The sequence below is a fragment of the Marmota marmota genome, unplaced genomic scaffold (genome assembly GCF_001458135.2).
Source record: "Marmota marmota marmota unplaced genomic scaffold, marMar, whole genome shotgun sequence".
NCBI lineage: Eukaryota > Metazoa > Chordata > Mammalia > Rodentia > Sciuridae > Marmota > Marmota marmota.
In genome coordinates, this window is record NW_025999869.1 from 2554155 (window position 1) to 2575945 (window position 21791).

Consider the following 21791-nt stretch of genomic DNA (forward strand, 5'->3'; position numbering starts at 1 on the left):
GACCTCGGGCTGCGGTCCTTCCTGAATTCCAAACTGGAAAGAGGAAACTCGCAGCCTGATGAGGTTGTGACGCGAGTCAGGGACCCGGGTGACTCTGTCCCAGCGCGAACCGTCCCTTCTCACCCTCTAACTGCAACCGGAGCGGGGCTCCACTTTGATTTTTTTTTAAGTCTGTTCGGCCATTGCCTCGGAGCACCCGCACACGCGCACGCATCTCTGGCCGCGCTCACACACACACTCGCACACACGCACGCAAACGCGTGGCCGCCGCCAGGTCGGCAACTTTGTCGGGCGCTCCCAGCGGCGCTCGGCTTCCTCCTGTAGTAGTGGGGCGCAGGCCCCGCCTCCAGGCTGTGTTGTCAAACGGGCCAGGGTCTCGGATTGGTCCAACCGCCGGGACAACACCTGCTCGACTCCTTCATTCAAGTGACACCAGAGCTTCCAGGGATATTTGAGGCACCATCCCTGCCATTGCCGGGCACTCGCGGCTCTGCTAACGGCCTGGTCACATGCTCTCCGGAGAGCTACGGGAGGGCGCTGGGTAACCTCTATCCGAGCCGCAGCCGCGAAGGAGGAGGGAAAAGGCAAGCGAGGAGGAAGAGTGGGAGGAGGAGGGGAAGCTGCGGAGGAGGAGGAGGAAGAGGAGGAGGAGAGGAGCACAAAGAACCCAGGTCTCCAGGCGGGAGGTTTATCCCAAGAACCATGTGTGCCGAGCGTCTTGGTCAGTTTGTGACCCTGGCTTTGGTGTTGGCCACCTTCGACCTGGCGCGGGGAACCGACGCCACCTACCCTCCCCAAGGTCCTCAAGACAGGGGCTCCCAACAGAAAGGCCGCCTGTCTCTGCAGAACACAGGTAAATGCGTGCGCCCCTGCGGCCACGAGCTGCGGGAGAGAACCCTGTGCACCCACGCAGCGCGCCCTGGTCGTTTCGCCCAGAACCGGACGCCCACCCAGTCAGCGCAAACTCCTGGGGTGGCGCGGGACGTGCAAAGGAAAGCGCAAGGCCAAGCTATGTCTGCGCCGGGCTCGGAGCGCCCGGAATCTGCACGTGCTAGCAGGGTGATGAAATGGCTGGAGCAGGACTTGTTGCTGTCCTCCCCCGGGGTTGAGGGGAAATGAGGCAGCGCCTGACGCTACCAGAGGCAGAGAGTCTCGGGTCCAGTGCAAAGCGTACTTCTCCATTCCGGCTGGCCGGAGGGAGGCTCCGAGGGTCCCCCGAGCCGGGCTAAGCCCTGCATCGGGAGAACCTCTCTTTTACAGCTGGCCAGCAGCGGCAGTACTGCTTCACTCCTTCCTCAAAAGATGCCCGATATCCCAGAACTTTGCTGGCTAGACGAATTGCATCGCGAACTTCCCCGCGGGGGCATTGCTTTTGAAAGGGATAGGGGTGGCGCAAAGCGTACCTCCGTGGTGCTGCCGCAGTCCTCTGTTCCTGGGCAGGTCAGCATGAGAAGAAATGGTGACAGGACCGAACCGTGCGCCGCCTCTGCTCTGTGCTCACCGGCGAGCTGCGAGCAGAGCAGAGCCAGGCGTGCGGGACACCGGGCTGGCTCTTTTCCCAGCTCCGGGGAGAGAAGGAAAATCGCCTAGAGCTCCTTCACTCTGCACCCAATCCCGCTGTGTTCTGGGGGGCTCGCGAGCGCCGCAGAGGCGGCGAGCGTGCGCTCACCGCCCTAGCAGGAATGCACGAATGCCCATAGGGGACGCCCCAAGTGAGTGAATCGCTGCCCTGCGCCCTCCTTCCGGTTTGCGCCGGGGGTCCTCCTGGAGCCTCTCACCTTCACTTGCCAGGGAGGGCGCCCTCCACACCCCAGGACCCTCGCGGAACCCTTCCCCTTCTCCAGCGCTTTCTCTGGGAACTGAATCTGATTCTAGGTAGTTAGTGACCCTCCACAAATACACCCCTCTTTCGCTAGAGGAATCGGAGTGCGGATTGTCTGCTCTGGCTCCGCCCTTCTACCAAAAGATACTTTTCTGATGTAATTTTGTGGTCGGTTTAAATCAGAAAATTGGGTAGGGGGAGGGAGGGAAGAGGCTTCCCGCATGCGGCAGCCTGACAGTTAACTCCCCGTCTGTCCTTTCGGGCAGTCGAATTAGAAACACATTCTGCGAAGGAGGGCAGCAAGCGCTGGGGCCACGGGAATTCCAGGGGATTAAGTGATACCTCACACCGGATCCCTAATTAAGAGGAACCTCTAAGGGCGGACGGTGGACGGTGGCCTTCTGGCAGGCTAGCCAGGGTCGGACTCGATTCCCCGAGCCTGCCAGCAAACCGCGGCTTCCCTAGCTTGGTATTTTTAATGCGGATGGTTTGGAGGCGCTGCCTTAATAGGAATTTTGTTTTGATTTTTAGGTGTTGAATCATAAAGCTGAATTGAAACTGCTTTGGGGACGCTCTCATTTGGGGGTCAGGAAGGAAATGACTGATTTAATAGCTACAGCTTCTACAGATCCGAGTAGAGAAGGGTATTTCATTGATGAAATACCTTCATCTTAAAATCTTATTTTTGTCTGTGAGTTTAAAAAGCTGATATTAATATGTTTTCTGCTCTCAAACTACACATTCCCATAAATGCTTTAATAAAATGGAAAGGAGCAGGGAGAATACTCAGACTTAATTTCTGATTCTGATTTTTATAATTTTTGGCTAAAGTTTACAAATATTTACAAATGTCACATTTCCTGTAAGTGGTATTAGTGATGAAATTTGGTTTCCCTGCTCTTCAGTTCTGATATGGTTATCACTGACTTTTCCCCCCCTTACAATTTCCTCTGGTCCTCACTGACTTTTCCTTCAGCTGCCCTCTTTGTGTTCCCCAGCATGGCTGAGTTGTGTATATATTTGTAATTTTCATTTTAGCGGAGATCCAACACTGTTTGGTCAACGCTGGCGATGTGGGATGTGGCGTGTTTGAATGTTTTGAGAACAACTCTTGTGAGATTCGGGGCTTACATGGGATTTGCATGACTTTTCTGCACAACGCTGGAAAATTTGATGCCCAGGTAAAGACCACACAGAGCATGAAGCATGTTTCAGGTTAGCACAGTGCGATAGAAATGTTTGCTGGAAAAAGTCCTTAACAGACTCCTTAACTCCTTAACAGGTTTCCTAAGCTGTTCTTGATGTTAATTTCAGGGCTTGCAAGAGACATTCCAGGTGTGAGCAGGATGCCAGGGTCTCCAGGGCACTGATGTCCTGCTATCTTTATGTAGGTGAATCCTTCTACACTCTTAAGCTGTGTCTACACAGGCAAAGTGAGCCTGCATACCAGAATCATAGGAAATGATGGACACCTTGGAAGAGAGGACACATCATTTCTGTTCACCCAGAACCCAGTCCCCAAAGCCATTGCATGAGGGACAGTAGGCTAAAGGGGCAGGGGCAGAGACCCCCAGTATTACATTCCAAAAGCTTTTTCTACCTAATAGGTGGGGTCGGGGGAGGGGCAGGCAAACTGGACTCTTCAAAGCCTCCAAAAGAACAGATATTTATTCCTTCTAAGCAGCAGGCTCTTTTTTCCCAACCTGAAAAGTCAAAAGCATGAATGAAATGCTGTGTTTTTCTTTTGTTCTATATAATAAATATGGCTAGGATCTGACCCAACTGAGATATTCTGGGGTCCCAGGTTAAAGCTGAGTTGCCACTCAGGGCAAGGACCTAACAAGCACCTACGACTCCAATGCCAACAACCCAAATAAACGTGTGCTCCTATGCAGGAGGCACTAGGCCCCCCCTTCATTTTCTCCCTGGTCCCAGGTGCCCTGTTGAGACACGGTGTTACTGTGTATCATAAACTTCCTCTCCCATTTCACTGGGGCACAGTGACAGCCTCTGAAGAGGCCACAGTGGAGGTGTGATTCATGCACATCAGCCGTCAGCAAGCCTGACATCCTGGAGGGCCTGACAGGGGTTGGGCCTGGGAGCCAGGAGGCAGCAGGCCCCGCAGCCTAACCACAGAGGATGTGAGCTGGCAACAAGGGAAACAGACCAGGGAGGAAAGAGCACAACTTTGAACTCGAGGCTCCCTAATAACGCATCCCTTCTGGATTAACTGGAATTAGGAAGCGTAACAGGAAATCCGGAGGAAAGATGTGTGCTGAAGGGCGATCCCACAGGATGTCAGGGAAGAAGACCAGAACAGGTCGCTCTGGCCCTGGAGTGAATTAATCTCCCTTTTTTCCTCAACCAACAGGAGCATGTCCTCGTGTCCTCGAGTTAGAGGCATCCCCACCAGTCAGTTCCCAGCACAGAACTAGTTAAGCCCTCTGTCCCCTTTGGCTCCTACTGGAGAGCTGCAGGAGAAGGGGCCACAGGGTGGGTTTTCAGCCCTCAGACGCTCTCTGGGCGCATTTCAGTTGCTTCTAAAGAGAGAACCAAAATAAATGTGCCGGCTGGCTTCCCGTGTCCAACCTAAACCATTGACTGTCTCAAGTGGCTTCCCGGGTCTAAAACCCAGGGTAGCCTCTAGGACCACAGCTTGTCTTGTTTCTAGAGTAAGGGAGGCTGTGGGGAGTCCTAGGTGGGCACCCAAGTGCCCCCTGCCCGGGACACTGATAAGGAAGCCAGGGCCGAGCTCCTTCCACAACCCCAACAGCTGGCTCCTTTCTAGGATAAGCGCAGCCTAATGGGGTTGCCAGGGAGGAGAGCTGCGGGCCAGATGTATGCGGGCCTCTCAGAGGCAGGAGCGTGGGGGAGGGCCACTCGGCTCAGATGCTGCCAGGCCGGGTGCCAGGCGGCCTTTTAGTGGCAAAAATCCTAACAGTTTAAAGGAGTAGAGTCATTTTTTGGAAGAGCAAAGAACGCTCCTGCTTGAAGGATAAGAGGAGGCCCGAGTGGAGCCAGAGGTCCTGAGGCAGGAAGGGAGACCAGCGGCCTCCATCTTGGTGAGGCTCCTGGAATGGAAGAAGGTGCATCTCGGCGGCCAATGGGCACCTTCCACTCGGGAAGAACCCTTGCTGAGAACCACAAAGGAGTCATGGCCCAGTTCCCCGGGTGTTCCAGAAAAGCTGCCACCCAGCCACCAGCCCTGAGCTGCCCTGACAGCCGCGGAAGCCCCAGTTCAAGGGAAACGAAAGGCGCAGCTGGGGAGGAAGGAGGCAGATTTGTTAGTGCACAACACTAACATCCTTTCTGGCGCGGTGCCGGAGGTGTCCTGTCACTCTGGATGTACCTCCGATGTGCCCCGTCACCTGGGAAGGACATGAGTCTGGGACAGGGCCTGGGATTTGTTGTCCTAAAAGTCCTGGGTGACAGCCCCAGAAAGGTCAGTGCACGCGCGCTAACGCCCGGCCTTCCGCCCTCTCCTCTCCCCTCCCCTCTGCTCTCAGGGCAAGTCGTTCATCAAAGATGCCTTGAAGTGCAAGGCCCACGCTCTGCGGCACAGGTTCGGCTGCATAAGCCGGAAGTGCCCGGCCATTAAGGAAATGGTGTCCCAGCTGCAGCGGGAATGCTACCTCAGGCACGGGCTGTGCGCCGCAGCGCAGGAGAACATCCGGGTGATGGTGGAGATGATCCACTTCAAGGACCTGCTGATGCACGAGTGAGTACTACCCGCAGGGCTTGGGAGGGCGGCCCGCGATGGCATCCAGCCTGAGGGCCTGCTGTCCGAGGCTGCATTCCCAAAAGCTGTCCCCCAGGAGCCCCTGTCCTGCTGGCTTTCAAGAAAAATGAGATTTTTTTCATCACCACTTTCCAAATCCTGGGCCCCAGAAACAATATTACTTTTACTCAAATGTTTAAAATCAGAAATTCTCATCTTCCCCTTAGCCAAGGAAGTCTCTGAATATCCCAAATAGCTGCAGGGTTGTCCTTGTGGGCAGCTGAGCGCTGAGACATCTGTTGGACCGGGCACTGTGCTGAGTGCTGTGTCTGAACATCTCACCTGACCCTCGCAGCAGCTCCAAGACTTGGATGCTTTGACTGGCTTTTTACAGATGAGAAAACTGAGATGAAGGCAAAGCTGGGACTGGGGACCAGGCAGCTTAACTGAGAGCAGTGTTCCCCCCAACCCCAAGGCTCTCCTTTCTTTGAAAAGCCCATACCAGAGAAAATGCAAAACAAACATCAAAAACTGATCTGCTAAGCATTGGCCTGCCACACCAGGAAAATGTGACAGTCCTTATTGGAAGACTTGCAATTCACAGATAAGCCCAGGACTCCTCATTCTTTAAAAATGGTCCCAGCTTTCAGATCCAATTTTTGCAGAAACGTAAAAGCAAGTGGGTACACAGTTGTTCCTAACATGAGGGACGAGCCAATGGCTCCTTCCTCGAAGCAGAAAGGAAGCCACCAGCTAACAGTCCAGTGCATATCACTGACAGTTTGAGGGCACCCTTGTTCTTCCCACAGGGTGGCATGGTGCCAAGTCAGTACATGAACTCTTGTTCCTCAGTTCATGCCATGACCTGCTCCCAGCTATGTCACTAAACAGGCTACCCCACCCTCACCCCCAGTATCACCTCAATCATGGAGGACAACAACCCTCTGCTGTCACTACCCACTTGGTTATAAGGTTGCAGGTATCTTGCAACAGCCTCTGGATCATAAGGTGTGTGGGGCATGGATGCGGGCAGCTCTTGCCAAAAGCAAGAGTACGTTGCCTTTTCCTTGAATCACACCAAAGCTCATGCAACAGTTTCATTCTTCCAAATACGCCCAAGAGAGCAATAGTAATAACAGCATCAACGACAATGATAACCATCCTTTTTTTCTAATGTGCCAGGTTTTGGGCCAGGGTCTTTGTGTGAATTAACACATCTGTCTTTCCCAATCATGCTACAAGATTGAAGTTACTGTCCCATTTTATAGAAAAGTGAAGGCTGAACCTCACTCCGGGGTTTGAGTCCTCCTCTTCAATGTGGGGATTGGCGGTGTGCAGTCATCCCTGAGGGCCTGGAGCGTCCTCCTCAGATACACAAAGCCATAGGTGCTCAAGACCCTTATATAAAATGACATAGCTTTTGCATATAACCTGCATACATTTGTTTATTGTTTGTTGCTCATTTTCAAAAATGTTAGTGCATTACAGTTATACGTAATAGTGGGGTTCATTTGACATATTCGTAAACGCACAGAGCAGTTTTCTCATTTCAATCCCAACCTGTATGCATAAATCATCTCTAGAGGATTTATAATACCTAATATAATGTAAATGCTATGGAAATTGTTGTTGCTCTGTATTGGTTAGGAGATAATGTCTAGGGGAAAAAATAATCCGTACAAGTTCAGTATAGATACATTTTGTTTTCCAAATATTTTTGTAGAGGGCATAGGTACCTGAAGCCAGTTACAGGAACTAGCCAGCTGTCAGAACCCAACCTCCTTGTTCCTGGCCTGTCCTCTCCTCACCATACCTGCAGAGGCCTCATGGTCACCAAATATAGTACAGTTCTTTGCTTTTCTCAAACCGATCCCCCTGTCTCACACAGTGAGCTCTGTGAAACCCCTTTCCTTCCAGGTACCCTGAAAAAGATGCACGCCCCATGGCTGAGAAACTCCATAAGTCCATTTGCCCCAGCCCATCCCCCACTGTCACCCATAAGACAGCTTGTTGACTATGGGCCCGGGGTGCAGGTTTATAAGTCTACAATGTGTTGTTGAGTGTCTTCTTTGGGGGAGTGAAGTTTTGAGGGTTTTGCATGCTGTCCCCCTGAAACGAAAGGAGCTCAGTGGCTGTCTAGTGTCTCCTCATGGCAGCCTGGCACGTTGTTCCCCCCAGGCCTTTGCCCACCTGGCCCGCTCTAGAAAAGCAGGAGGCCTGCCCTGATCAGGAGTGTGGTCTCTTTTGAGAACACGCTATGTGGTCACACACAGGTCCTCTTGCTTCTGGCTAGGCCAGCCCCTCTGGGCAGTGAGTCCCTCCAAATACCAGCTCCCCCAAAGCCCCCATCAGCAGCCCTCATGAAGCCCAGCCAAGCAGTGCCTCGCCACACAGCAAGCTCAATTGCCTGAGATTTTTAGCTTTTTATTTATTTTTATTTTTTTTGCCATCTTAACTGATTCAAGAAGGCCCTTACAAATTGTGTGGCATTGGTCACAAATAAGAATGAGAACTGTATTTGATTAGAGAGAACATACAGTCACCCTAGAATTCACAGCACTCCTCCTCGCCCCAGCCCTATTGATCCCAAAACAAGCACATGCAGTTAGAGCAGCCATTTCCAACTCCCCGGGGCCCTCTGCTCCCTGCCTCTTCCTCCCGCCCATCTTTCTCCTGGTCATCTGCCTCCCCCTAGCTGCGGGCAGCCTGCTCTGGCCTGCACACAGCCTGTCACTGGGTGCTGGCGGCCAGTGATGGTTCAGAGCCTCCCGGCACATCCCCCTCCAAGTATTTTTTTTAGACTGTTAGCCTTGCTGACACCCAGTCAAGAGAGCTGGGCTTTGTCATTAGACACGGCTCGTCCTGCAGCCTGAGAAGGCACCATGCCAGCTCCAAAGGCTTAGATGAACTCACTTCAGCACACACACCCCTCCGCGCGGCCACAGCCTCCGGGGAGAGAGCCAAGGGCTGAGGAGAGCGCGGGCTAGGCCTGCCTCCTGGGGTCCTGCAGGCACATCTCTGGCAGATACAGCACACCAGGGAGGGAGGCCCAGGGCAGGCTGCACATTCCCAAGACAGCCTCCCCCAGCTCGGGGCAAAGAAGCCTGAGGGAGGGAATCCACCTAAACCCCAAAAACAGACACAGCCCGTGCCATGTGCACCTGGGCCCAGGGTGACAGGTGCTAGGACCCTGTGGTTGCTTTAGCCAGAGGTACTTAGTGAACTTGAGGAACCAGAGCCACTTTTCAAGGCAGAGGAGTCAAACATGCATTGAGCGCTTTCTGCCCTGTGTTGCCACATGCAGGCCTTCCTCGAGGTAGCCAAGGAGGCAGTGTCTTGCTGGCACTGGCACTGACAGTGCCCATCAGCCAGGCACAGATGATGCCAACAGCATCCAGGAGAACTTAGAAGGCAACTTGAACTCCACCGGCCAGAACAGTCCTCTCTACTATAAGCCGGCCCCAGGCCTTCCTGCCCTCTTAGCCACCTTCTCCCTCTTATCAATCGATATCCACAAAGCGAGGACAGTTTACCCAATCACAACTTGAGGACTAATTAATCAAGCAGCGGTCAACACCGCACACGTCTTAAGACAGCCACAGTGTGTTGCACAGAAAGATCACAGGCTCTTCCACAGCCCTCCAGGCCAGGCTTGTTATAACCACCCCATGTTCCCAGTAACTTCCCTGCTCAAGGAGACATCCAAGGCTGTGATGCTCATGATCAGATGCATTCAGGACCTTAGCTAGCTAAGGGCTACTTTAAAATGTTGGTCAGTGGGGCTGGGGTTGTGGCTCAGCAGTAGAGCGCTCGCCTAGCCTGGGCAAGGCCCTGGGTTCAATCCTCAGCACCACATAAAAAGTAAATAAATAAAACAAAGGTATTGTGTTCAACTACAACTAAAAAAAATAAATATAAAAAAAAAAATGTTGGTCAGTGGGCCATGGGCCTACCTCGTGGTGGAGCCCTTGCCAGGCATACATGAGGCCCTGGGTTCAATCCCCAGCACCAGGAAGGAAGGAAGGGGTTCACACGATGAAGCATTCCATAGCCACCCCACCTGGGGAGTTCTGAGAGGCCAGCGAGAGCCGGACAGTCTGAGCAGCTGGGCCCATGCATGTCAAGGTAGGCCCGCCCCGCCGTCTGCATGCACCCTCCAACCCTGGGGGAACAGTTTCCCTGAAGGGCATCCAGAGTGAGCCAAGCAACTGGCTGTGGCTCATTCCAAACCAGGAGGCCTGACCACTGGCCCCAATCCTGGGGAAGCCCAGACAGAAAGAATGAGGATGGTCAGATCACACACACGTACACACACACCTACACCTGTGACCCAGAGGGACAGCTGCATGGGAAATGGTGCTGCATGCAGGCAGATGTTTTCCCCAAGCCCCACCACCCAGTCCACAGTCCTCCTGGTGCAGAGGGCAGTGCACCCAGTAACCCCCAAGAACACCCTTCCTCATGAGCCTAAGCCAACAGCAGACAGGTGTGGGGAGGACCTTAAGGAGGGGGCCCTAGAGGAAGGTCCGTGGTGCAAAGCAGTTGGCCTCACTGTCACCACAATGCTGGGGCTCTTGGAAGCCATCGGAGCCCCTCTCTGAACCCTGAACCTTCATGGCTCCTCCTCTGCTGACTGAGGCCCTCCCCCCTTGCCCAAGGCTGTTGCACTGACCCCAGGCTCTGGCGTCAGTCATCAGCCCCCCTCCTGCAGTCTGCCTTTATTCCAGTGCCTGGGCCCTCAGCTTTTATCCCAAGCACCTGCCATTGTCGCTGCCCTTTGTCCTGCTTGGGCTCCCTCTCTACAGCGATTCAGGGGTGAGAGTCCTTGCCTGCATGGAGCCTGGTCCACAGGGCTGCCCAGGAAAGACCCAGAGGCTGGTGCTCCATAGAGGGGCTCCAAGTGGTTCCAGGAAGGGCCTCTAGCACTGGCCCCTCCCCTTTCCTGACCTGAGCACAGCTCTCAGGGCCTCTTTGGGACTCCATCCATCCTCAGTGTCTCTCTGCTCTCCACCTCCAGACCCTACGTGGACCTGGTGAACCTGCTGCTTACCTGCGGGGAGGAGGTGAAGGAGGCTGTCACCCACAGTGTTCAGGCCCAGTGTGAACAGAACTTGGGAGGGCTGTGCTCCATCCTGAGTTTCTGCACCTCAGCCATCCAGAGGCCCTCCACGGCATCCCCTGAGCACCAGCTCCAAGGGGACAGAGCCAGGCTCTCCAGGATCCACCGCGGGGAAGCCAGCCTGCACCTCTCAGAGCCCAGCAGCAGGGAGGCTGTCAGAGGCCCCAGGGGCGAGCGAGGCAGCAGGAGCCACCCACATGCCCCGGCCCGGGGCCGAGCAGGGAGCCAGGGGACCCAGGGACCTTCTGGAAGCAGCGAGTGGGAGGACGAACAGTCTGAGTACTCTGACATCCGGAGGTGAAATCAAAGACCGGCCATGAAATCTTTCCTCCAGGCCGTCCATTTTCTTATCTATGGACATTCCAAAACATTTGCCATTAAAGAGGGGGGATGTCACACGCAGGATTTTGTGGGATTGTGGACTTCATGACGGTGTGTGAACAGGTGAGATGGAGGCTCCTGGGGCAGCGGGGTCTCAGCGGGCCTGGTGAGCTGGGCACCTGCATGTGCTCAAGGGCATCCTGCGACCTCCTTGTATCTCTGTCTTCTTCCCATCGTGGGCCAGTGAGTGGTGGGCTGCTGTGTACCCTGCTCTGGGGGAGGTGAATGCCCACCTGGGCTGGGCCAAGCACTGGGGGCTAGACCCTGCAGCCTCTGGCACTGTGGGAGGGCAAGGCGGGGCCAGAGGGGAGAGAGGATGTCCCCGGAGGCACGGGGCTGGTGCACAGGAGCCGCACAGTGCTCTGAGGAACCCAAATTCAGTTTCCTGCATGGGGCCTCTTGGTTCAGAGCTGCTTGAGGGAGCGAGGGCAGAGTCATTTTCATGTGTGATTTCTGAGCCATTGTTCTGCCCGGGGGACACAGTCCGAGGGAGTGACCCCTGTGTGTTTATACTTTAACCACTGCTTCCAATCTTCAATTTCACTTTTTTATTTATCCAGTTACATCTATATATCTGTTGTCTAAATAAATGCCTTTCAAACAAAGCAACTGGTTCATTAAAACCAGCTCAAAGTGGGAGGAAAAACAGCCCCGGCCTACCCTTTGGGGCCCAATTTTTTAAAGTGCAATTTTTAAAAGAATCCAGCAGCACTGTGCCTGGCCTGGGCTCACATTCACCCGGGACAGACCTCGTACCTGGAGGGAAACGCACACAGGGAGACCATCAGGCAGCTCACCTTGACCCACAGCCAGGTCCCAGCAAGCTCTGTACCCGCCACCCTTTGAGGCCGAGCAGGAAACCTGGCTTCCCCATGCTGGAGGAAAAAAAAAGGGGAGAAGAGAAGGAGATTGCTGAGCGCCACCCATCGAGAGGCCCACCTTGGCCAGGCACAGTGGCGCCCACCTGCAATCCCAGCAGCTCAGGAGGCTGAGACAGGAGGATCACATGTTTGAAGCCAGCCTCAGCAACTTAGCAAGGCTGTGAGCAACCTAGCAAGACCCTGTCTTAAAATAAAATAAAAAATAAAAAAGGCTGGGGATGTGGCTCAGCGGTTAAATGCCCCTGGGTTCAACCCCTGGTAAAAAAAAAAAAAAAAAGAGGGCTAACCTTCAGCATGAGTGGAGGTGAGGCTGGAAACCTCCACAGGGCAGAACTTTCCAGATCCTATTTGGAAAGTGAGCAATGAGGAGGGGAGTCAAGCAGACAGAGGGCAGAGAGGAGAAATGGACTCACTGAGGAAGGGAAGGATTGGGCCAGGAGGGAAGTCCATGGCGGGGGGGGGGGGGGTCTTGCAGTTTTCAGCTCATCTCTTTGATAGGCATTTCTCCCCAATAGGCTGTCAAGTTAAAGCCCAACCCTCTCACAGCTGTACTCAAATAGGAGCCAGTTTGGAAGGCCTGGCCAGGCTTCCTGGGTCTTTCCAGAGCAGGGGTCAGCAGACCTTTTGTGTAAAGGGTCAGAGAGGAAATACAGTCTTTTCAGCTTTTGGGCCGAGCTGTCTCTCTGCAGCTGGTCAACCCTGCAGTGAGAGCTGGAAGCAGCCCAGACAGAGACCAGTGGACTTGGCCCTGTTCCAGAACAGGCCCCCAGCTGGACTTGGCTCAGTTTGTTGATCTCTGTTCTAGGGAGTGGCCCAGAGGGTCTGCATCTCCCCTGATCTCTCCACTAGCTCCCTCGAAGTCATTGGAGGCCAGAGATGAGCTCAATTTACCTACATGTCAGTGATTTATTTATTCTAGGGAGTATCTTTGCTCCAAACACAGCTGGTCATTATAGGCCCCAAACCCAATCTCTACAGAAATCATTTGGGGGTGGGGGTGGGGGGTGGGAGTGGGGTGACATGCTGAGAGAAGCACCCAGAAGACCCGGGGTGCAGAGAGCAGAGGGTTGGTGCATTTAATCCAGCTCAACCCTCAAAGGGAGGGAGGAGGCACTGAATGTCGCTCCGCCATGAGAACAGGCGTAAACCATGGTGACGGCGTGCCACGGCCACCACAGCAGGCTGGCATTTCTTTCCAGCACTCAGGAGCTAACCAAATGCCCCCTGCCACGGCGCTGGGTGGGCACGGTGTGCGAACGTCTCTGGGTCTGCCTACTGATGTCCCTTTGGTTGCTTCTATTGTAAATATTTGTCACTTGTATATGTTACCTCTGTGCTTCCCCCAAGGCCTGATGTGGCTCGCCATGCTCATTCGAACTCCCTGACGGGTGGCGGTGGTGTGTTGTTCATGCCACGGCTTGGTTGTTTTTTTTCCTTCAAGAGTTAGGGGACTGTCATTCCCTCTGACTCGCCCGGGGACAGGCAGCATGAAGCAGCACTGGCGGCTACAGTCGTCCTGCTCCTGGCTGTCCATAGGTGGTGTGCGTCCAGGGAACATCTGCACAGTCTAAAGTGTGTGGGGGGGGGAGCAGTAGCTGAAAACAGCTGCGCCCCTCGCTCTGCGCTCCGTACAAATTCACTCTCGAGCCTTCCTTTGAGGAAGGATGTGGATCTCCAAATACAGATGCCGTGTTTATTTTGAGCTTCGCATCTTAACAACATGATCTAAACACCTCTCCTCTGTATCAATAAATAGCCCTGTTATTCCCAAATGGAGGGGCCCGGAGAGTGAAAGGCTGACACCAAAACTAAATAAATAGAAAACATCAGCCCAGCACCGCAGTCACACTTTGACACACACAGGCAGATATTTAAACTCAAGCCCAGTAAAAGGTGTCACGAACCCAACACGGAAAAACAATGCTTGCCGCAGTCACTTCCTAAGGAAGAGCAGCCCCGACTGATCTCAGAAGTGGCACCACGTGGGCTGGCTAAGTCAGAAGATCTGTCTGTGTGGGTCTAGGCAGCAGGTTCTGTACGTTGTCACACTGCATTATTTTCCTTCAAGGATCAATAAAGGTTTTAAATAAATGGCTTTCACTGGAGCAGTGTCATTGACCTAAGGGGTGGGGGGGTCTGACATCCAGTACAAAGGGGGACAGCTGTGGGCAGGTGGGCTCTTGACACTGTGAGATGTGAGGGATACCAGGTGAAGAGGACCCCCTGGCTTCTCCTCCTTCAGGGGGCTCTGACAAGCCGTGCCCGAGCCACCCAAAGAGGAGAATGCTGCCCCTTCCTCCAGACTGACCCTGCAGCAGGCGCCATGCACTTCACAGTGGGTGGACACTGGCATGCTCTGGGAGCTCACCGCCTCCTGCAGACCCTTCCCCACCCTGCAGGATGGAGCTAGAGCCCGGTTCTCTACGTCTATGCCACCACGGGAGCATCCAGGGGGCACCACAGCAGGTAGTTGGCACACATTACCTCATCCTGACTCTGCCCCACAAATAGTAGGTGTGGTCCTCATCTTTCAGGTGAAGAACCCAGGTATGGCCTTGTCCCTCACCACACGGCTGAGGAGTCGGGAGCGTGAACTCAAACCTGGGAGGTGACCCCTCAGCCCGCATGTTTCCCTCCTCCCCAGGCCTGGAGTCTCCACTCACAGTTTATTTCTAATTTAAGCCTATCAGTATCAGTCCTACTTCACTCGAGGCTTAGGGAAAGAATAATCATATTTATAGCACCAACCTCCAAGGAGCTTAGAGAGAAAAATCACTGCCCTCACCTTTCCTCCCAGCAGAGAGTGAAATTCCGGTTAAAACAAGGGAGAGCAGGAGAACAGAGCACCTATGGCTTGTCTTTGTTTGGGTAATTTTTTGAAAGGTTCTTCTTAACACCCCACAGAGGAAAACATCTGGGGAGCCTCTGGCTTTGGGGAACACACAGCAGGGGCTTTTTCCATCAGACTTGCCCGTCACCAGCCCTGTCTGAGAAGCCAGGTCCCCTGAGCTCTTCACCACAGGTGTTCTCATCCTGACAGCTGCAGACTCTTGGGGCTCTAGAAGTACCCCCTGCTCTGTTGGGTGCTTAATGATGTTATTTCCAAACCCCATTTTACAGATACAGAAACTGAGGTTCAAAGACATCTTATTCTGCCTGCCACCGGCCACAAGGCTGGCACGCTCTAGCAGTGTGTTCCACATACCCATCCCTATGCCAATTCTGCTCCATCCGCCTGGCCGTCTCTCTCCCAGGTGTGAGGCCGCCAGTCAAACACGACCAAGTGAGCTCAAGAACACAGCTCCCCACCCCCCCAGAGCCCTCAGGATTGGTCCAACCCAATGGCTTGGGATTATTAGGCCATGGGAGGGAGGAGGCAGAAGGTTTCCAAATGTGCTTGCATTTAAGCAGTTTCCAAAGGGAGCTGGAGCCACACGCCCCAAAATCTGGAGACAGAAATCTGAATTTGTTCTAAAGTCAACAAAAAAGAAAACCCCCTGCTGAGGAGGGGACAAGTCTTGGCCAGAAAACAGGTTTTATGTGAATTATTTTTTGTGGGTGGAGAAGAGAAGAAAGAAGCCTTGGTCTAGTAGTCACGCGTTCCTGCTTCATCAGCAGCTCCACTTTTACCACTCCCCAAAAAGAAAAAAAAAGAAAATCAATCCACTCCCCAAAGAGAACAGAGGAGAAAGGTCACAAAGCCGTGGAGCCTGTGGCCGTGAACCTGCCAAAGACAGACCAGATGCCACCTGGCACCTGAGGACCTGCAGCCACGGCCACCACTGACCTCCAGGTCGGCCTGGGTGACTGGAGGAAACGAGACAAGTTCCACTGAGGCCTTCTCAGGGGCAGAGCAAGTGTTCACCAGAGCTGAAGAGAAAGATCGGCTGGCCCCATATCCCATTACCCAGCTTCTGGAAGTTTTTGTGGTTCTTAAGTTAAAGTGGAGTACCCACATAAAAAAAGGAGCGGTGTGTTAGAGGACGTGGGGACTGCCTGCTTGCCCTCCAAGGTATGAGTAACTCTGGACCAAGACCCCAAAGAAGGCTTTGTTGAGGAAGAATGATCCATCTCTGGAATTCTGTCCCAGTTGCCTGTCACTCTATAACAAAACTACTCCCCGCCAAAGCCTTGTAGATGGAAAACTACTTTACATGGTTCATAATTTTGTGGGTCAAGAATTAAGAAAGGGCTCAGTTGGGCGGTTAGACTCTTCCTGTGGCATTTGATGGGGCAACAGGCTCTGCAGGTCACTTCCAAGATGACCTCTTCAAGATGGCGTCTCAGTACTTCCTGCGGCCCCACCCCCGTCTCCATGTGGCGCCTCACCCCCAAAGCTCTGGGTGGTTTCTCTTCTTCCAGGGTGCCTGTCTTCCCCCTAAACAAGTCTAGTAGATTTTGTAGCATATTCTTCAAATCCAAGCTAGGATCTTGATTTCACCCACGGTACTGTAACCACCATAGGGACCTAAGCTCTATAAAGACAGAGATGGTGTCACTTTCTGCACAGTTTTTTGCATCCCCAGCAACCCAGCCAGTGCGTGGTGTGAATGAATGAAGGAAAACTTGTCTAAAAGAAAGCCGAAAGGTCAAACTGGAAGAGTTTTGGTTCACTTTAACTTCCGAGCAAATATATCCTGGTGCCTCATAAGAGCATCAACACGTCCCAAAGTGGTAAGAGGATCTCAAAACTAAAAGTCACTGGGAAGCTGTCCTCTTGGAGTCAGCAGACATAGACAAGTGTGCTGACCTGGGCACCTACACCAGGTAAACCTCTTTGGGCATAAGAGAGAAATATAAATTAAAAAATGGAAAAAATAAATAAATGAGGACTGTCCCGGAGATGCAAGGATAAAATGACTAAGCTACTGTGTGAAAAGTCCCAGTCCATAGGAAACGCTGTGAAGCCTACAAAATTCCATGCGAAGGGGATTATTCTTATTATCCTGGTCATTTGGGGTGGCTTTGGGCTCCAGCCAAGATCAGACAGGACGAGCTGCCTCCCTCTGCCATTCTGTCCTGTTGACTCTAGGGTGGGTTCCAAGGCTTTAAGGGACGGGCAGAGGAGCCAGGCCTGCCCAGTGGGAATCTGCCTGCAGCAGGCCTGAGGTCAGAAGGCCCACCCAGGGGGACCAGCCCTTCTCCCAGGCAGCAGGCAGGCGCAGAACAGCCCCATGAGGCTCCCACCAGAGGAGTCTGTGTGGCCAGTTCAGCCAGGCAGGGACGAGACCCATGCCAGCGAGCTAAGGACCCTTCCTGAGGCTCTCTCTGAAAATCTCAACAAGGTCCTCACAGAAAAGCTGATTAATAAACCTCTTTGATGAGAAAGGAAAGCAGAACTCGACACAGACAGGGAGGAGAGCGATTTGGGGCAGAGCCCACTAATCTCGGTGCCAAGGCTCCTCGGAGCTCTGCAGTTGGACAAGAGCTGGCCTGGAGAAGCCAAGGATGGGGACAGGGCTCCTTCCGGCTCCCGGGAGTGTCAAGAAGAGAACGGGGAGGAGGAGGAGGAAGGTGACTCAGCTGGAATGGGGAGAAATGTGTTTTTAAAAAGCAAAACAGTGCAAGGGACAAAGGCCCGAAGTGGAGTCCAGGACGGGGTCCAGAGGCCCTCTCAGAGTAAGTGGGTGAATTCTCAAAAGGCCAGAGAGCTCGCTAGGGTTTCTGCACCAAGAAGAACACCAGGAAAATGAAGGCAGCCTTCAGGGTTGCCAGGCCCACACTGCCACAAGGGCCCCCAAGCCCATGGCCCCAAGGGGCTGCGCCGCCCCTGCAGCAGATCACACTTAGGCTCCCTAAGGCAGATGAATTCTGCAACAGGTGCGGCAGGTAGAAGTGTAACCCACGTTCACCCCGCAGCCCAAGGGCAGGAACCAGGCTCCCTCTGCTCCACCTAATCCACAGAACTGTCAGGGGCGAGGGGAGGAGAGGGAGACAGAAGGCGTCTCCTCCCCAGAAGTGGACACAGCCCATTACCTCCCAACAGCCAAGGTCAGACGAACTTGAGTGCAAAAGTGTCATTTTGAAATATTCAATGGAGAGCAAGCATGATAAGGAAAGAGAGAGGAGGTTCAGAGAAGCACTGCCTACAGCACTCTGCGTCCCCCTTCTCCAGGGTCACTCAGTAAGCGCTGGGTTCATGGCTCATGCTGGAGTCCTGTCTCCTCCCTTTGCATGGAACTCCAGGGACACTCCCACTTCCAAAGAGGCCAGCGTGGCCAGGAACACCATGACCGATGCAGAAGAGGACATGGGGAAGGGGGTCAGCCGGTCAAACCCTCATGCCCCACCTGTCCTAAAGGAAAGACAGGCAAGAATCCTCCTCATGCCCTTGTGACAAAGATTTCTGACCATATTCCCTACATTCTGATAGGAAAAAAAGGAGATCAGCATTGAATTCCTGAGCCCCCAAGCCCTGAGTCATCCGAGTGCTTCTGAAAAGAGAAACCCTTAATGTGACCCTTCAAACCACGGCCAGCACCTGGCAGGAGGACTCTGATCCTCCCTGCTGCAGCTGTGCAGAGGAATGGGGCTGGTTGCCCGGGGGCCTCTTCCAGGCAGCCTTGAACAAGCTGAGACTCCTTTACCAGCCTCTGTATTTTCGCACAGCACCCTTAGGCAGAGATGGAAGCAATCTCCAAATTTGTATTCTAGGCCTGGGGTCCTCTAGGAAGCAGGGAGGGAATTAAAAGCTCACAAGATTCATTGTGGGGAAGTGGCCTGTTTCATTCATGTCCCTCACCAGTCTGGCCCTGCAGGCCTCCTGCCCACACTCAGGGATACCCTGAAGGGATCCATGATCATTCACAAAGGGGAACAACTAGAAAACCAAACAAGAGCTTCTGGGGACTCAAATATAAGAGGAATAAAATGAAAAATTCAAAAATTAGTTGGAAGGTAAATTTCTTGCAGAAAGAGATGGGACTATAGAAGGGAAAAGAGGATTTGTCTAGGAGATTTGACACCCATACAGTTCCAGAATGAGAAAATAAAGAAACCACTGATGTTGGTCACATTTCCTTTGCTATAAGAAAAAAATACCCAAGCTAATTAACTCTTAAAGAGAACAGGGTTGTTTTGGCTCATTTGGAGGTTCCAAACCATAGTCAGACAAACTCACTGCTTTTGGTTAGGCTCCTAGTGGGGGCACCAAATGGCAAGGGTGGTACACAGTGGAGCAAATGCTCACCTCAGGGCTCAAAAGCAAGAGAGGAAGAGGAAGAGACCAGGGTCCCATAATCCCCTCCAGGGCCACGCCCCCAATGACCTAACTTCCTCCCACTAGGCCCCACCCCTTAAAGATGGATCTTCACCACAGTGAGGACCAAGCCTTTAGTACTTTGGCCCTTGGGGGAAATTCAATGTTGAAACTAATGCAGATAGGGAGAATATTATCTAATAAACAGCCCAGAACTGAGAACAGAGGCTTCCACATTGAAAAGGCCTCCAGAAGTCCCAAGACAGTCAATGAAAAATTCCCCAACAAGACAAATTCTTGTGAAATTTTGAAACTCCTACAGATAAAGGGGAAAGTGCCAAAAGCTTCCAGAGAGGAAAGAAAGGTCACACAAAGAGGGAAGAAGATCAGTATGACATCAGATTTTCCAGTTGTAATTTTGAAAGCTGAAAGACAAAAGATCGATACTTCAGCATTCTAAGAGGAAAGGAAATCTAGACCCAGTCAGAGCACCAGCCAAGTGGGTACCACCGGAGTATTTTTCAGGCTTTCAAGGTCTCATGGAATTTCCTTTTCAGGTATGCTCTCTCAAGAAGCTCCGCCAAAATGAGGCTCCACCAAAATAAGGGTGTAAGCTGAGGGAGAAATGATAATCAGGTCCCAGGGACAGAGATGTGGACCAGGAGAGGCGGGAGGGTCCCAGGTAGCCCTCTGGGAGATAGAAGGATCACAGACAGTCAATTTGTGGTTCTGTTAGAGGGTTTGGGGATCAGACCATCATGATTAAAATAGTTAGAGAAAACTAAAGAAACCAAAGTGAGCAAAAGACTTGAACAGGCATCTCAGAAGAAGATACCCCAACAGCCAATGAGCAGATAACAAGGGCCTCCCACCATCAGCCAGGAGGAAAATTCAAATTAAGACCACATTGAGATGAGTGTGTGAAAACAGTAATGCCTGACAGCACCTCCAGCAAGGCAGAAATTGTTATTACTACTTTCTGATGAAGCAAACCCTCTCCAGGTTGTAACTGCAGGAGTCCAGACTTGACCTTGGGAGTCCAAAGACCTACAAGCACCAGGTTGCTCTTTGCTGAGGGTCTGAGTGGCCACCCATGGCTGTGGGTCTCTGCCCAGTCAAATCAGGCATGTCAATAAATCACAAGCAACAGTGACTCATTTGAAGACAGGATAAACAACAGGGAGGCAGTGGGCTGAGAGGCCCTGTCCCCTGGGAAGTGGGCCTCCTTCAGGCCTGGAAGAGCACACAGCCAGCAGGGAGGGGACCCTGCCGCCAACACCAGCTCAGCAGCTTCCAGACAAAGTGCTGCTGGCACCGCAGTGTGTGGCCAAGCTGGGAGCCACAGCCCTGTCCTCAACGGGGGCTGTCGTCAAGATGAGACAGAGCATGTGGAATTCCAGGATGTTCCCTTCCAATCCCTCCAGACCCAGGAGAGACAGTCACCCTGTGCTCTATCATAGCCCTGTGCCGGGCATCACAGCTGAAGGGCTTGACGTGCTACTACCACCCCTCCAAGGGACCTTGAGGCAATCTTCTCCCTCCTGCACATCATGCCTCAGGGAGACAGTGCATGGACACTGTGGTTCCTGGGGAGAAGTAGGCAACTTGGCAGTGGGCAGAAGGAGCTTACTGTCCCCAGAACCTGTCCTCACCAGCAGGGTCTGCTTGCAATGGACTCATGGGCACCAGCCAGAGCCTGGAGCCCAAAGAGCCAGATAGGAAAGGGGCAGGTGGGCTAGGGAGAGCTGGGCAGGCAGAAGCAGCAGAAGACACAGCAGGGATCCCCCCACACCAGAATTCACAGATGGACATGGCTCAACACCTGTGGAGACTCTGTCAAGCCAGGACCCCACCCCAGTGGAATCAGCTCACAGGTGAAGAATCCAGGTAGAACTTGGTCAGATTGGCTTGGTCTTCTGGGAAACAAGACAGGAGAGGGTGTGGCATGAGGTGATGTAATGCCAACTTGGCCAAAAGGTGTTAGAGGAGCTTGTTCTACTTCCTGACTGGTCACAGAACCAAGGCCAGAGTCCACAGGTGATGCAGAGAACTGGGGGGACCAGCACCTTGAGACAATTCCAGAAGCAGCCTGTGCCTGGCCACCTCCCTCCTGCCCTTCCCCTCAAATCGTCAGACAAGCAGGAGGCCTGCACCCAGCCCTGGCGCTGGACGACGGCACCCAGGACCAACCCCTGCTCCTCCACCACCCCTTCCAAACTCCCCCACCATCCCTTCCAGACTCCCCCAGCTTGAATGAATCTCCTGATGAGTGAGTTTTATCTCTATGAAACTGGAACCTTCTATTTTTATTTATGGTGACTTACTCTCTCTCCTCCCCAGCTTCAGCACAACACCTGGGACAAGAAGAGCTCAGTAAATACCCTTTTTTGCTCTGTCGCTGCTGCTGTAAATAACTACTTAAGAGATTCACAAAGAACAACGTGAGGAAATGGTAGTGCATGAATAGGCAAAAAAATGATACTAAGCAAATTAAATTTATAACTCCTGAGGGGTCATCGACTAGAGGAAATCAGAGATAGGGAGCATTAATCCGGGGAGGCTACTTGGAGGAGGTTGAATTTTGAACCAGCCACTGGGAGAAACCCCACAGAGTTTGGGTTTATATGTTACAATTATTTTGGTTGCAAGCAAAATCTAATCCAAAGTCGCTT

The 21791-nt window shown here is 52.9% G+C and overlaps 1 protein-coding gene and 1 long non-coding RNA gene across 5 annotated transcripts in view; one reads left to right on the forward strand and one right to left on the reverse strand.

Annotated features, from left to right (window-relative positions):
- The window catches only part of LOC125620378, a 78342-nt gene extending 76672 nt beyond the window's left edge, over positions 1-1670 (reverse strand). For all 4 annotated transcript variants that reach the window (XR_007352004.1, XR_007352006.1, XR_007352002.1 and 1 more), the window contains exon 1: positions 1404-1670. This is a non-coding gene — a long non-coding RNA (uncharacterized LOC125620378). The remainder of the gene's footprint in view (positions 1-1403) is intronic.
- Positions 224-11645, forward strand: Stc2 (stanniocalcin 2). The gene is made up of 4 exons (XM_015492795.2): positions 224-853; positions 2861-3003; positions 5329-5540; positions 10558-11645. The coding sequence occupies exons 1-4, from the start codon at positions 703-705 to the stop codon at positions 10958-10960; spliced, it is 909 nt and encodes a 302-aa protein (XP_015348281.1). The 5' UTR covers positions 224-702; the 3' UTR covers positions 10961-11645.
- Positions 11646-21791: the final 10146 nt, after the last annotated feature.

Excerpts from the sequence above, each read along its gene's own strand:
- Stc2 (XM_015492795.2), top strand. The coding sequence starts at position 703 with ATGTGTGCCGAGCGTCTTGGTCAGTTTGTGACCCTGGCTTTGGTGTTG. Across the intron at positions 3,004-5,328 it reads CTGGAAAATTTGATGCCCAG|GGCAAGTCGTTCATCAAAGA; the intron begins GTAAAGACCACA and ends CTCTGCTCTCAG. Across the intron at positions 5,541-10,557 it reads AAGGACCTGCTGATGCACGA|ACCCTACGTGGACCTGGTGA; the intron begins GTGAGTACTACC and ends CTCCACCTCCAG.